Source organism: Pelophylax lessonae, assembly GCF_965119305.1.
Source record: "Pelophylax lessonae genome assembly, chromosome: 4".
NCBI classification, from domain to species: Eukaryota; Metazoa; Chordata; class Amphibia; order Anura; family Ranidae; genus Pelophylax; species Pelophylax lessonae.
The window spans coordinates 304,985,905-305,000,499 of record NC_138771.1 but is presented as its reverse complement, the minus strand read 5'-3'; the positions used below and the strand labels follow the sequence as shown (position 1 = coordinate 305,000,499).

At 41.2% G+C, this 14,595-nt stretch overlaps 1 protein-coding gene across 1 annotated transcript in view; it reads right to left on the bottom strand.

Moving 5' to 3' along the window:
* Window positions 1–14,595, bottom strand: part of SLC5A8 (solute carrier family 5 member 8) — a 205,381-nt gene that overhangs the window by 182,946 nt on the left and 7,840 nt on the right. Inside the window, exons 4-8 of the mRNA XM_082253567.1 lie at window positions 8,571–8,638; window positions 8,103–8,257; window positions 7,821–7,961; window positions 3,487–3,616; window positions 2,509–2,597 (exon numbers count right to left, since the gene is read on the bottom strand). Coding sequence (XP_082109693.1) covers window positions 2,509–2,597; window positions 3,487–3,616; window positions 7,821–7,961; window positions 8,103–8,257; window positions 8,571–8,638 — 583 coding nt within the window. The remainder of the gene's footprint in view (window positions 1–2,508; window positions 2,598–3,486; window positions 3,617–7,820; window positions 7,962–8,102; window positions 8,258–8,570; window positions 8,639–14,595) is intronic.

The window sequence follows — 14,595 nt, the reverse complement described above, 5'->3', positions numbered from 1 at the left end:
AATCAGGGCACTGGTGATCAGTGCCCTGATTACATTGCTGTGTGTCCCCGGTGGCTGACGGCTCCCCCTCCTTCCTCACACTGCAGGCTCTGTGTGAGGAAGGAGCGCCGGCGATGAGAGATGATCTCATATGTTTACATATGAGATCATCTCTCATTGGACGGCTTGATCACGTGGTGAATGGCCACTGTGATTGGCCATTCACCACGATCTGTGATCGGCCGTGTCCAAGGGACACGGCCGACACAGATTCTCCCCGATGCGCGCTCGCGGGAGCGCGCGGGGAGAGTCTTTCTGGGAGGCCGTTTAAAAACGGCCTCCCGAAAATTCAAGTCCGCGCTGCAGCCGTATATAGGCTGTAGCGCGGATGTCAGGTAGTTAATTATGAAACTGGAAGTGAAGATAAATCTCGCCTATGGGACCCAGATGGCAAAAAAAAAAAAAAAAGACAGGGCTATAAGCCTCCCTTTCTATATCCATATAAAAAGTTTTGCATACAGTTATACTTTAAGCTTGGATCTGTACTTATCTACACAGTATACTTATAGTATATACTAAGTACACTGCTCAAAAAAATGTAAGGAACACTTTTTAATCAGAGTATAGCATGAAGTCAATTAAACTCCTGTGATGTTGATCTGGTCAGTTAAGTAGCAGAGGGGTTGTTAATCAGTTTCAGCTGCATTGGTGTTAATGAAACAGACTAGTTTTACAGGTGGAGGCCACTGAAATTTTTTTTCCTACTCATCTTTTCTGGCTGTGTTTCACTAGTTTTGCATTTGGCTAGGGTCAGTGTCACTACTGGTAGCATGAGATGATACCTGGACCCTATAGAGTTTTGCCAGGCATTCCAACTCCTCCAGGATGGCACATCAATATGTGCCATTGCCAGAAGGTTTGCTGTGTCTCCCACCACAGTCTCAAAAGCATGGAGGAGATTCCAGGAGACAGGAAGTTAGGCTCCGTTCACATCTAGGCGTTTTGGGGCGTTTTTGGGGCGTTTTTCTGCTCTAGAATAAGCTCTCAAAACGCCCAACAAGACAAATCCTATTCATTTCAATGGCCCCTGTTCACATCTGAGCGTTTTGACGCTGTATACAAAACGCCCAACGCTCAAAAAAGTACATGAGCTTCTTTTTGGGCAGATTACAGGCGTTTTCCATTGATCTCTATTCAATCTAAAAACGCCTGCACAAAAATCGCGGTAAAATCGCGGTAAAAAACGCCGCAAAAATCGCAGTAAAATCGCGGTAAAAAAACGCGCGAAAAACGCTACGCTCAGGTGTGAATGTAGCCTTACTCTAGAAGAGCTAGACAGGGCCATAGAAGGTCCTTAACACATCAGCAGGACCGGTATCTGCTCCTTAATGCAAGAAGGAACAGGATGAGCACTGCCAGAGCCCTTCAAAATGACCTTAATCAGGCAACTGGTGTAAATGTCTCTGACTAAACAATCAGAGACAGACTTCAGGATGGTGCCCTGAGGGCCCAACATCCTCTAGTGGGCCCAGTGCTCACTGCTTGGCACCGTTGAGCTCAATTGGCATTTGCCATTGAACACCAGAATTGGCAGGTCCACCACTGGCACCCTGTGCTTTTTACAGATGACAGCATGTTCACCTAGAGCACATATGACAGATGTGAAGGGTCTGGAGAAGATGTGGAAAAAACGTTGTGCTGCCTGTATCATTGTTTAGCTTGACCAGTTTGGTGGTGGGTCAGTGATAATCTGGGGAGGCATATCCATGGAGGGATACGCAGACCTCTAAAGGCTAGACAATGGCAACCTGACTGCCATTTGGTATTGGGATGAAATCCTTGGACTCAATGTCAGACCCTACACTGGTGCAGAGGGTCCTGGGTTCCTCCGGGTGCATGTCCGGCCTCATGTGGCGAGAGTATGCAGCCAGTTCCTGGAGGATAAAGGAATTAATACCTTTGAAAGGCCCCCATGCTCGCCTGACCTAAATCCAATAGAACACCTCTGTGACATTATGTTTCGGTCCATCTGATGCCACCAGGTTGCACCTCAGTCTTTTTAGGAACTCAGTGGTGCCCTGGTCCAGATCTTGGAGGAAATACCCCAGGACATCATCTTTCGTCTCAAAGGGAGCATGCCCCAACATTTTCAGATATGCATACAAGCACATGGGGGCCATACAAACTACTGTGTACCATTCTGAGTTGCTGCAATGAAATTTCAGCAAAATGGACTAGCCTGCTACATCATTTTTGTCACTAAGCTTTTTTTTTGTTGGGGGGTGGGGTCTTTCAATTTTAGCCCTCTGTGGGTTGATAATTTTCATTTTCATTAAATGATGTGGCATTTTTTTATTCCTAACACATTACAGTCCATATCAGTATATATATCCAGCATGATATTTTTCCCCATTGAGATCTGATGTGTTTTCAAAGTGCTTTAATTTTTTTTTTTTTGAGCAGTGTATATAAACCTACACAATAATAGGACATGCACAATGGCCAGTGGTTTAATGGAATGTGGTTTACCTTAAGGTTCCACTGTATGCACAAGCAACGAACAGTCCTGGAAGTCCTGGAAAGTCCCGCAAAATGTCAAGGGCAAGGTAAGGCATTAGCTGAGAAAAAAAAATATAACATATTATTAGCTGTTAGTTCACATGTTCCCCTCTGTACCTGAGCACAGATCTTTTTCAAGGGGACAGAGAACTATCCCACTGGCTTATGCTGACAGGTTTATTGCTAATACTACAATTAATAGAAGCTGATGAAGATCAGAAATACATTGTGAAATTAGGCGTTATATAATTTCTGTAAGAGAAAATATAACTAAGTTGAGAGTTTTCTCCAGCTGGTTGGGACACTTTGCGTAAGGGTGGATGTTTATAATGGAGGATTACTAGAATTTCCGAGGCATTTTGTCCTGAGTGGCAATTAATGGGAAGAAAAGTCATAATCTTGTGCACTTTATGGACATTTTTTTCCCTATTTAGGAAGTTGATAGACAATTAAAGCCTTAAAGTGGTTGTAAACCCCCCCCCCCCCCGGGTACTGTTTGTACCTATAGGTAAACCTATGATAAGGCTTACCTATAAGTACTGTAAATATCTCCTAAACTTGCACCGTTTAGGAGATATTTATATTGCATGCAGCCAATAACGTCATTGGCGCATGTGCTCTGAAGGAACAGCCGCCCGTGCCGTTTCTTCAGAGCCCTGTGCCGTGACTCCAGCTTGCGTGGGAGTGATATTACGCGGGTTCGGCCAGTAGCACAGCCGGAGTCCACAGACCCAGAAGGAAGGCAGGTCCTTCCGGCAGGGACAACGCAGGCTTTATTTGCAGGAAAGTGTCATATAATGTGCTAGTATGCATTGCATACTAGAACATTATGCATTTACTTTGCAGGTAAACAAAAATCGTTTTTCTTTTCAGGAAGTTACTTCATCTTTAAGGAAAGAAAATATATTTAGGTGCAGCTCTATTGGGTTGACCCAATTGGTTTCTTACCTGATCTGGAGCTGACACAAATTTGGCAGACCATGGATCGCAATCCTTGTATATAGAATACATGGCCAGTCCACTTAGTACTGCGCAGGAAAGGATAGCCCAAAGTCCTAATAGATTCACATACAGGGACCTGCATTTACATAGAGAGAGATATGGGTAATTTAAAGCAGAATAAATAAACTTTTGAAGTATATTAGATCCAGTGTATTGTTTAACAAAACATATATGTTTTAAGTTCCTCATTACCTTTGGTGCACACTGTCAAAAATATTACACACAATATAGTTGTCAGGAGCATATAACACTCCTGTTCCATCATTGGTCTGATTCCAGAATCCTGGTTTTGGCTGTAATGCATTCTCCCTGTGAGCTTGTCAACTTGCAAGGTGATGTAGCCAGTCTGGGTGGAGACCAAATCCAGTTTAAAGGATAAGTTCACCTTTTTTTCTAAACTCCAGCTCCCCTATGTACTGATATACATGTACTTTTTTTCCAAAAAATAGACATCCTTCTATTTATCTTCACACCCTTTACCTCATTGTCCAGCTGGCTCTATGAAAAAAACGTCTCCAATACTTCCTGGATGAACCTTAGGACATGACACAGGAAAGAGTTTACCAGCTGACCTTATTAGCAAAAAGAAAAAGGTGAACCTATCCTTTAAGCCAGCCAAGCCTGTAGTCTCATACTTGTCATAGTTTGTTTAATACATGCTTTAAGCTCCCTGTTTGCCTGCCCTGCTCTGCTATTTGGATTTCACTGCTCTTGATTTAGGATTGGAATATGGACTATTCTCATAATTCTGCCTGGCTTTTGACTGCGGATTTGACCATGACTATTCTAAACCTTATACTAGTGCGCTCAAAAAAATATATGTGTAAATATACATATAAAGTATAAACAATCATAAACAATAAAACAAGATGCTAGTGACAAAAATCATATCAATATCCATGTACCATCACAAGTGTAGAAAAGAAAAGTGCATAGTGCCTTAAAGTGCACAAAAATGAAGTCTCTGTGACATTAAAGCGGAGTTCCGGGCACAGAAGTCATTTTTTACTAAACATACCCCCGGGACAGTCAGGGCTAGCACATTCCACAATGGCTAGCCTCTGATCTGTCCCGGTTCGCACTTACCTTTTAGAAGAAATACTTACTTATAAAATTTCTTCCACAGCGTTTCCATCTTTCTTGTGGGCAGCTGAAGCCGGCGCGGTCCTCTTCTATGTCTTCTTCCGTGTATTCTTGTCCCAGAATGCGCCGCACCGGCCCCTCTCGTCACTTCCGGTGCGGCGCTGCATTCCTCCACAGCTTCTGGGCATGCCCAGAAGCTGTTTAGCAGGGGAATGCGGCGTCGCCCGGAAATAACGAGCGGGGCCGGTGCTGTCGCATTGATTCCTGGGAGCTATGACGTTCAGCTCCCAGGAATCATAGCGAGACAGGAAGTGACGGGGTGAGCCGCGGCTCCGAGGGAGGAAGTACTCTGAGGTGAGTATCTTCGATCTCCAATTACAAGGTAAGTAAACAAAAAAAAAAAAAAAACTATCCAATTCCTTTTCAGGTGAGGTCTACCTAGCGGAGGGGCACAAAAAAAATATAATTTTTGTGCCCGGAACTCCGCTTAAGCTGTATAACAGCACAGGTTTCCTAAATGTTGAATAAGTTCACACCACCTGTGATTTTCAGTGCTGCATGCAACCCCACAGTGTCCACACAGGAGGAGAAGGTGGTAGTTTACCAGAAACTGATGTTAGGGTAGCATATATATCATTAGCCCCAGGATGGATTGGCCCCAGTAGATGGTAGAGTCTCTTTATGGAACGCTCAATACACTCCATACATGATTCTAACATTGCAAACCAAAGACCACTACTCAAACGGTATGTTTGATCGCGAACACCTGGATGGGATTGGCCCCAAGGAGCATATAATCTCCTATCTGGTGTACTCCTTTATTGCACTCCAAACATTTCCAGGTCCACATGTAAATGAATAAAAGGCTGGCAACATTAATGTCACAGAGACTTCATTTTTGTGCACTTTAAGGCACTATGCACTTTTTTTTTCTTTTCTTTTCTTTTCTTTTCTTTTCTTTTCTACACTTGTGATGGTACATGGATATTGATATGATTTTTATCACAAGATCACAAGCATCTTGTTTTATTGTTTATGATTGTTTATACTTTATATGTATGTTTACACATATATTTTTTTAAACGCACTAGTATACACATTTTCACTTTATCATTTCTCCCACAGTTTAGGGAGTTCTAGATGCTGCCATTTTGTTGAGTTAGTGCATCCTTTAAACTTTTACATATTCTAAACCTTACCTGCTATAGGTGAATAACACAGAAGTTAGCTATAGTGTTCGACCACCTGCGTTAGGGGTAAGTGTGACAATAGTAAAGCAAAGCCACTCACATATAGCAAACTGCAATGTTGTGAGCTCTATAGTACAAGCTAGTATTTAATATTGTATAGTAAAAAGAGATCTGTAAATCAGATTTGGTTATTATACTATATGCAGGTGTTATAGTATTAGCTAGAGAAAAACCTTTCAATTACAAAAAAGTAAATCCCTAGAGATAACTCTATTAGGCTGTGCAGGGGATGCTCAAACCTACATTGAGAATTTGTATCTTATCTTCTTCTGCATACATTCACAATTATGTCTGTTCTCTCTCATTACAGCTGCAAGCTGGAGAATAATTTATCACACATTACAAGATTTACATATTCTGAAGTGCTCCTCATTTGCTAGTTCAGCCAACTGCTAAGACATTTTCCTTTTTTTTGATGTCTGTAAGCTCATTTCTGTAAGTGCCTTCAATAGAGGGGATAGATTAAAAAAGACACCACGGGAAACTATTCATAACAGATGCAGAGTGTAAAATTATGTATCAAGTGTCACCATAAGATAGCATTATGGACACCAACGTGTAACCGTGCCACGTCCTGTCATATAGGGGAACTAAAATGATATTTCTCAAAAATGGACTTTACTGGCACCACATCATGACACTATGTTGAAAAAATATATTATTTCAAACCATCTTAAAATTCTTGTTCACAAACATATACAAATGAGCATTGTTATAAAAAATATTATGCAGCAAAGTTGACTCATATGATCATAAGTGAACCCCACCATACCACACAGTATCAACGTGCTGAAAACAACTAGAGGCCATTCGATCTAAATTAGAGTCATATGGTAGTACAGGCTTTTGGAGATGCAGAGTGTGGTTATGCCTTGGGAGTTGAAACATGTTGAATAAAAAATTATATTGTCTGCACTGCATTCCCTTTAAAAGGTATTTCTAGCTAAACGTCTTTTTTTGCTTTGGATACAGTATGTAACGTTTTGGACCTGTGTCAGATCCCCTCAAATGTATTAGTGGCCATTGTCAACGAAACAGTAATAGGAAGAGGCATTTTCTAATGAGGTCACCTGTTCTGGTGACAAATGTATATCTCCACAGTTACACAAAAAGAGAAAAACTGACAATTGTTCTTTTTTGGCATACAAAGCTGTATAGTTTTAATGGGAAACTTAGAACTCTATTAACTTAACAGACTACAGAATATAAAGAATTAATAGTAGAAGCAGAAAATCTGACAAGTGTTCTACTCTACACAAAAATAGTTGGTAAAACTCCTGTCCTGTTCTTCTGCCATCTGCGTCTCATTAGGGAGAATTCCTTGCATTTCCTGTTCTAAAGACATAACAGGAAGTGAGGGAAAATCTCGCTAGTGATAGAGATACTCGCTTAAACAGCTGTCACCATAAGAAGACTGCCCATTGGAAGACTAGAGTGTCCACTGGAAGGTTATTCCTTCTACTCCTGTTGGTGACAACTCCTTTTTTTCACTTTCTGATTATCAGGACAAATCAAGAGGGTTATTCTGACTAGAAGGCGCACATACAACGTTAAAAACCTAACAGAGGATCTAATACTTTTTGCTTTAGATACTCTTTAGTCAGCCATATATATTATACAACCACAGACTTTTCAATTTCTCTAGGGTCTAGGCCAGGGGTCTCCAAACTATGGCCCTCCAGTTGTTCCGGAACTACAATTCCCATCATGCCTAGTCATGTCCATGAATGTCAGTGTTTTACAATTCCTCATGTATGGTGTAGCTCTGCAAAAGCTGGAGGGCCATAATTTGGGGATCCCTGGTCTAGGCCATCTGACACAGCACCATTCACAAATGAAAGAAAAATGGTCTAAAATTGTTGGCATAAGCTATAATTTCTCAAATGCATTCAAATAATCCCTCAGTTTTGTTGCAGTAATATATTTTTAACAGGATACCAAACTTACATTTTAGCTTGAAATCTGGTTTTGCAAGCAATATATCTTTGCACTTGTGACTGGTTAACACCATAGATTCCCGTCCAAGTAAATGTTCCTCCAACAACAATGGTCCAAAAGGAGTGCCGTTGTAGTGGACTTGTGTTAAAACTAAAAAAATGGTAGAATAAATAATGAAAATATGAACAAAAAAGAAATACCTGAAATCCGGTAATCAATAACAGTTATTTATGATACTATCCAGTTGCTAAAAGCAGGTTGAGAAATCTGATTGCCAATATATGTGCTTACTCCCAAAAATTCAGCCTGTCTCCGTAATACGAGTCATTTAGAATAGGGGCAATCCCACCTTGGACTACCACGGCTCGAATGATGACGGATGAAAACCCAGCAACCATGATGCCAACCTGGAACACATCTGTCCACACAACTGCTTTAAGACCACCCTAAAAAAAAATTGAGAGAGAAAGAAATAAAAGTCAAGCTCCATGATCCTGTCAGGATAAAGTATTCTGGACAGCAACTATTTTTCTGTCATTACTATAATTGCCAATTATTGTGATAGCTGAAACACTCTGAGTAAAAGGCAGTGGGTGATGGTGGTAAACTGTGCTGTCAGACTGCATTACCCACCATGCACAATTCACCTACACTTCTTTCTTTGAGGGAACTACTGGAAACAAGGGTTTGTCACTCGATACAAAAAGGTAATATATGTATGTATGTATGGGTAATCAAGCAAATGCAACCATTACTAACCATCGTGCAGTAGAAAGTGCAGACTACTCCAGTGGCCACAACAGCACCCCACAAATGAAATCCAGTGACTAAAACAAGAAAAAAAAATGACACAGAATTAAAACATTAAAAAGCAATGAAGCATGAAATCCAGTTTATATGCTATCACAGTTTTATTGACTGATCACCCCTGGTTAAAAGTGTGTGTATAGCCAAAACATTTCTTTTTAAGTTTGAAAAGAATAGGAAAGGGATAAAGTGGTGGTAAACCAGCATTTTTTTTTGGGCCCGCAAGGCAAAGTTATAATGTGCTAGTATGCATTGTATATTAGCACATTATGTGAAACTTACCTTAAAACAAAGCCCACCAGCGGTGCGCTGTCACTGCTGACAGAGCTTCCATCTCCACCGGGTCTTCCTTCTGGGTTGGCGGGCTCCAGTGCTTTGATAGGACGAGCTGCTGTTCACGGCATAGGGCTCTGAAGGAACAGCACGGTAAGCCGTTCCTTCACCGGAGATGTCACCAAAGGCTTTACAAGTAAATATTTCCTAAAAAGTGCATGTTTAAGAGGTATTTACTGTACCTTATAGGTAAGCCTTACTATATAGGCTTACATATAAGTAAAAAAACCATTCATGGGAGTTTACTCCCACTTTAAAATCTCTATCATTTTATATTTTGCTGTTGTGCCTCATTGATTTTCATTTGCTTTCTGTCCTAGAGACTCAACAAGAACGAAAAGGAAATCTCTACAAAGTTAACAAATTCACCTCTTAGACAGTTTTTATTGAAACAAGTGTCCCCATAGGAAGATTTTCTCTCTATTCTTCTAGTGACAATTGCAAGAGTTTGAATTTCTCATCACTGATATAAAGGAGATACTCTGGATGGCCTCACAGCTTGTTCCACTTTAATATATTCATATTACCACATATAAAGCACAAAAACAGTGGCGGAAGAAAGGAATGAATTGGTGCTTTTCGCTCGCCCTCTTGCGCTTAACTATAACCCAATGACCAATAAATAGGTTAAATCCCCCCACAGAGATTGGTTCAATTTCCCCAGAGAGGACACAAATTGCATTAATTAAATAACGGTGTGCTCTGGGAGTGGAGGACATTTTACAGACAGGGTCCTTCTTCAGAACTGACGCTACAGTGTATCCCAACTGAAGCTTTGGAATTTCCACTATCAAAGATGGCTGATTGTAAGGTCACTCACCACAGGTGGGAAGTGGCCAGATGATACAAGGAGACCAGGACAGCAGTTCAGCTCAAAGGAAATGACAAGGATGCTGCATTTCTCATAAGATCAACAGTGTCCCTGACTTTCTTCATATTATCTGGTTGGAGCTTTGAAGGATAACCGGTAAATACCCGTATTTGCAGAAGGCTATAAGTTGTTACCAATAATCTTTGCCATATGAAGCGCATGTTGATTCCTCTTTAACTAGAGTCATATCATTCTGATAAGCATACTCATTTACCATAGGGTGGAGGTTCACTATATTGATTCTGGAGTGCCAAGATTATATGAAAATGTCACCATATTGTCATATTTCTTACCAATTTTTCTTCATTGTTGGAAGGAGAACTTTCTTTGGACACATTTATATACTTACCTTTATTATTTTTTATTAGGCACAGCACTGTTATTATTTTAATAACTAGTATGACTGGTATATCTTACCCCTAAAAATTATATTTGAAAACTCACATTATGGTTGGTTGTAAAGTAAGTGAAAAAGAAGAAATGTGATATCTACTATTTTTTTTATATTGTTTTCTTGTACACTGCTCAAAAAAATAAAGGAACACTTTTTAATCAGAGTTTAGCATCAAGTCAATTAAACTCCTGTGATATTGATCTGGTCAGTTAAGTAGCAGAGGGGGTTGGTATTCAGTTTCAGCTGCTTTGGTATTAATGAAATAACAACAGGGGCACTAGATGGGCAACAATGAGACAACCTCCAAAACAGAATGGTTTTACGGGGGGGGGGGGGGGGCACTAAAAAAATTTCCCTACTCAGCTTTTCTGACTGTTTTTCACTAGTTTTGCATTTGACTAGGGTCAGTGTCACTATTGGTAGCTTAGGTTGATACCTGGACCCTATAGAGGTTACACAGGCATTCCAACTCCTCCAGGATGGCACATCAATATGTGTCATTGCCAGATGTTTTGCTGCCCCCACCCATCTCAAGAGCATTGAGGAGATTCCAGGAGACAGGCAGTTAATCTAGGAGAGCTAGACAGGGCCGAATAAGGTCCTTAACCCATCAGAAGGACTGGTATCTGCTCCTTTGTGCAAGGAGGAACAGGGTGAGCACTGCAAACCCTACAAAATGACGTCGATCAGGCCACTGGTGTGAATGTCTCTGACCAAACAATTGGAAACAGACTTCAGGATGGTGGCCTGAGGGCCCAACATCCTCTAGTGGGCCCTGTGCTCACTGCCTGGCACCATGGAGCTCGATTGGCATTTGCCATTGAACACCAGAATTGGCAGATCTGCCACTGGCGCCCTGTGCTTTTCACATATGAAAACAGGTGCACCCTGAGCACATGTGACAGATGTCAAAGGGTCTGGCGAAGCAGTGGAAAAGGTTTTGCTGCCTGAAACATTGTTCAGCATGACCGGTTTGGTGTTGGGTCAGTGATGGTCTGGGGAAGCATATCCATGGAGGGATGCACAGACTTCTGCAGGGTAGACAATGGCACCCTGACTGCCATTACATATTGGGTCCTGGGTTCCTCCTGGTGCATGACACTGTTCGGCATCATGTGGCGAGAGTATGCAGCCAGTTCCTGAAGGATAAAAGAATTGATACCTTTGAATGGCACCCATGCTCGTCTGACCTAAATCCAATAAAACACCTCTGGGACATTATGCTTTAGTCCCTCTGATGCCACCAGGTTGCACCTCAGTCTGTTCAGGAGCTCAGTAATGGGCTTGTCCAGATCTGGGAGGAAATACCCCAAGACTGTATTTTTGTCGTCTCAAAAGGAGCATGTCAGGCATGCATACAAACATGTGGGGGCCATACAAATGACTATTTTGAGTTGCTGCAATGAAATTTCAGCAAAATGGACTAGCCTGCTGCATCATTTTTTAATTTTGGTGTTCGGGGGGGAGGGGGGGGTCTTTGAATTTTAGCCCTCTGTAGGTTGATACTTTTCATTTCCATTAAATGATGTGGCATCCTTTCGTTCCTAACACATTACCCAGTCCATATCAGTATAGATATCCAGCATGATACTTTTCCCTATTGAGATCTGATGTGTTTTCAAAGTGTTCCTTTTAATTTTTTTGAGTAATGTATTTTCAAATGTGACTCCTTACCCATTCTGTTAAGTAAGTAAACTCCAAGGGGATAGGTTACCAATTGTTCAGTTGATCTGTGAACCTGTGTTTGTTCCAAATGGATAATTAAGATAAGAGATGCTTAAAATACTTTGAAATTTCCTCTAAAGCTGGCTATAAACTGCTGGAATATCAGCCAATTCCTGCTGACTCAGCCAAAATTGACGTAATGTACAACCCTGCTGCACAGCCCTGTTTGACAAAAGTCAATTGTTTAACAAACCTAAATCGAAGGAACCTACTTGAAAATTGTTGTATGAACAGGGCCTGCACTCAATCGTATGCAATAGTCAGGCATTAAGGGATTTGTCCATCCATGCTGTTTCTTTTGTTTAGTCTGCAGGCTCAACAAAAACTTCTATATGTGTATGTATGTCCTGTCTGCTATTTGTAATAAACACACCATCATCAGAGTCTAGAACTGTAAACTTAATGAATTAATAAACCCAAAACCAAAAATTTAAAATGTTGCAGCTTACCAATCATTAGATGTGGGGGCTGCATTAGTTTTCATTTTTAGGCCTTTTTCTCTATAACACCTGGGGATCTGGCCAGTAACACAGCTCCGGTATTAGCGTGCTCCCACTCTGAATAAAGGGGCACTTATGGATAGTAGCTGGGAGGAGTGGAGTGTTAGATGTACCAGCTGATCTAAAATTTACTAACAAATTGAAGACAAACTCCAGCTAATACTTTATAAGCAGTAACAGCATATCGATTTTTTTCCTTTTGGCGTAAAGGTTCTACATAAATAAATAAAAGCTAACCATTGTAAGCACTCCTGTTAGTGGTAAATGTTTTTTTTCTCAACCCCCTAACTGATACATCTGCAAGAGAAATTGTTCTTTTGAAAAACTATAGACTTATTGTCTGGATCACAGATGAAAATCAAAGAAAAAAAGGCTACAAAAGAAAATCAATGCAGTCATTACATCTAAGAATTGGTAGACTGCAGTATAAAATATATTTTATATTGGGTTTTATTATTGCCTTAAGAGTAGTAAATTTTTAATGAGGATGTTTTTTATTGCAGTTTTGTACAGATTTGTAGATTAGCCACTAGATGTAGGGTAAATCTATCTATCTATCTTACAATCTATTTGTATATATATATATATATATATATATATATACACACAGTATCTCACAAAAGTGAGTACACCCCTAACATTTTTGTAAATGATTTATCATATCTTTTCATGTGACAACAGTGAAGAAATGACACATTGCTACAATGTAAAGTAGTGAGTGTACAGCTTGTATAACAGTGTAAATTTGCTGTCCCCTCAAAATAACTCAACACACAGCCATTAATGTCTAAACCGCTGGCAATAAAAGTGAGTACACCCCTAAGTGAATGTCCAAATTGGGCCCAAAATGTCAATATTTTGTGTGGCCACCATTATTTTCCAGCACCGCTTTAACCCTCTTGGGCATGGAGTTCACCAGAGCTTCACAGGTTGCCACTAGAGTACTGCTTCACTTCTCTATAATGACATCAAGGAGCTGGTGGATGTTACCTTGCGCTCCTCCACCTTCCGTTTGAGGATGCCCCACAAATGCTCAATTGGGTTTAGGTCTGGAGACATGCTTGGCCAGTCCACTAACTTAACTTTACCCTCAGCTTCTTTAGCAAAGCAGTGGTCGTCTTTGAGCTGTGTTTGGGGTCGTTATCATGTTGGAATACTGCCCTGCAGCCCAGTCTCCAAAGGGAGAGGATCATACTCTGCTTCAGTATGTCACAGTACAAGCTGGCATTCATGGTTCCCTCAATGAACTGTAGCTCACCAGTGCCATCAGCACTCATGCAGCCCCAGACCATGACACTCCCACCACCATACTTGACTGTAGGCAAGACACACTTGATTTTTGTACTCCTCACCTGATTGCTGCGACACACGCTTGACACCATTTAAACCAAATAAGTTAATCTTGGTCTCATAAGTCCACAGGACATGGTTTCAGTAATCCATGTCCTTATTCTGATTGTCTTCAGCAAACTGTTTGCAGGCTTTCTTGTGCATCATCTTTAGAAGAGGCTTTTTTTTGGGATGACAGCCATGCAGACTAATTTGATTCAGCATGCGGCGTATGGTTTGAGCACACTGACAGGCTGACCCCCCCCCACCCCTTCAACCTCTGCAGCAATACTGGCAGCACTCATACGTCTATTTCCCAAAGACAACCTCTGGATATGACACTGAGCACGCGCACTCAACTTCTCTGGTCGACCATGGCGAGGCCTGTTCTGAGTGGAACCTGTCATGTTAAGCCGCTTGATGGTCTTGGCCACCGTGCTGCAGCTCAGTTTCAGGGTCTTGGCAATTCTCCTATAGCCTAGACCATCTTTATGTAGAGCAACAATTCTTTTTTCAGATCCTCAGAGAGTTCTTTGCCATGAGGTGCCATGTTGAACTTCAAGTGATCCCCCGATAGGGCATCCACGTGTCCCCCGATAGGGCATCCACTGATACAGGATGCCCTATCAGTGGATGCCCTATCGGGGGAAACGTGTCATAGAGGAGGCGCCGCATCGTCACATCCTACAACTGCGGTCCGCAGTGCAGGTGGCCGTGGCTACATGAGTGATAGCAAGCCTATTGTCACCTTTTTACATATAAGTGCAATCTTCTTTTTTATTAATAAAGTATCAAAAGATAATGCACTGTTGGATCCTTTTCTTA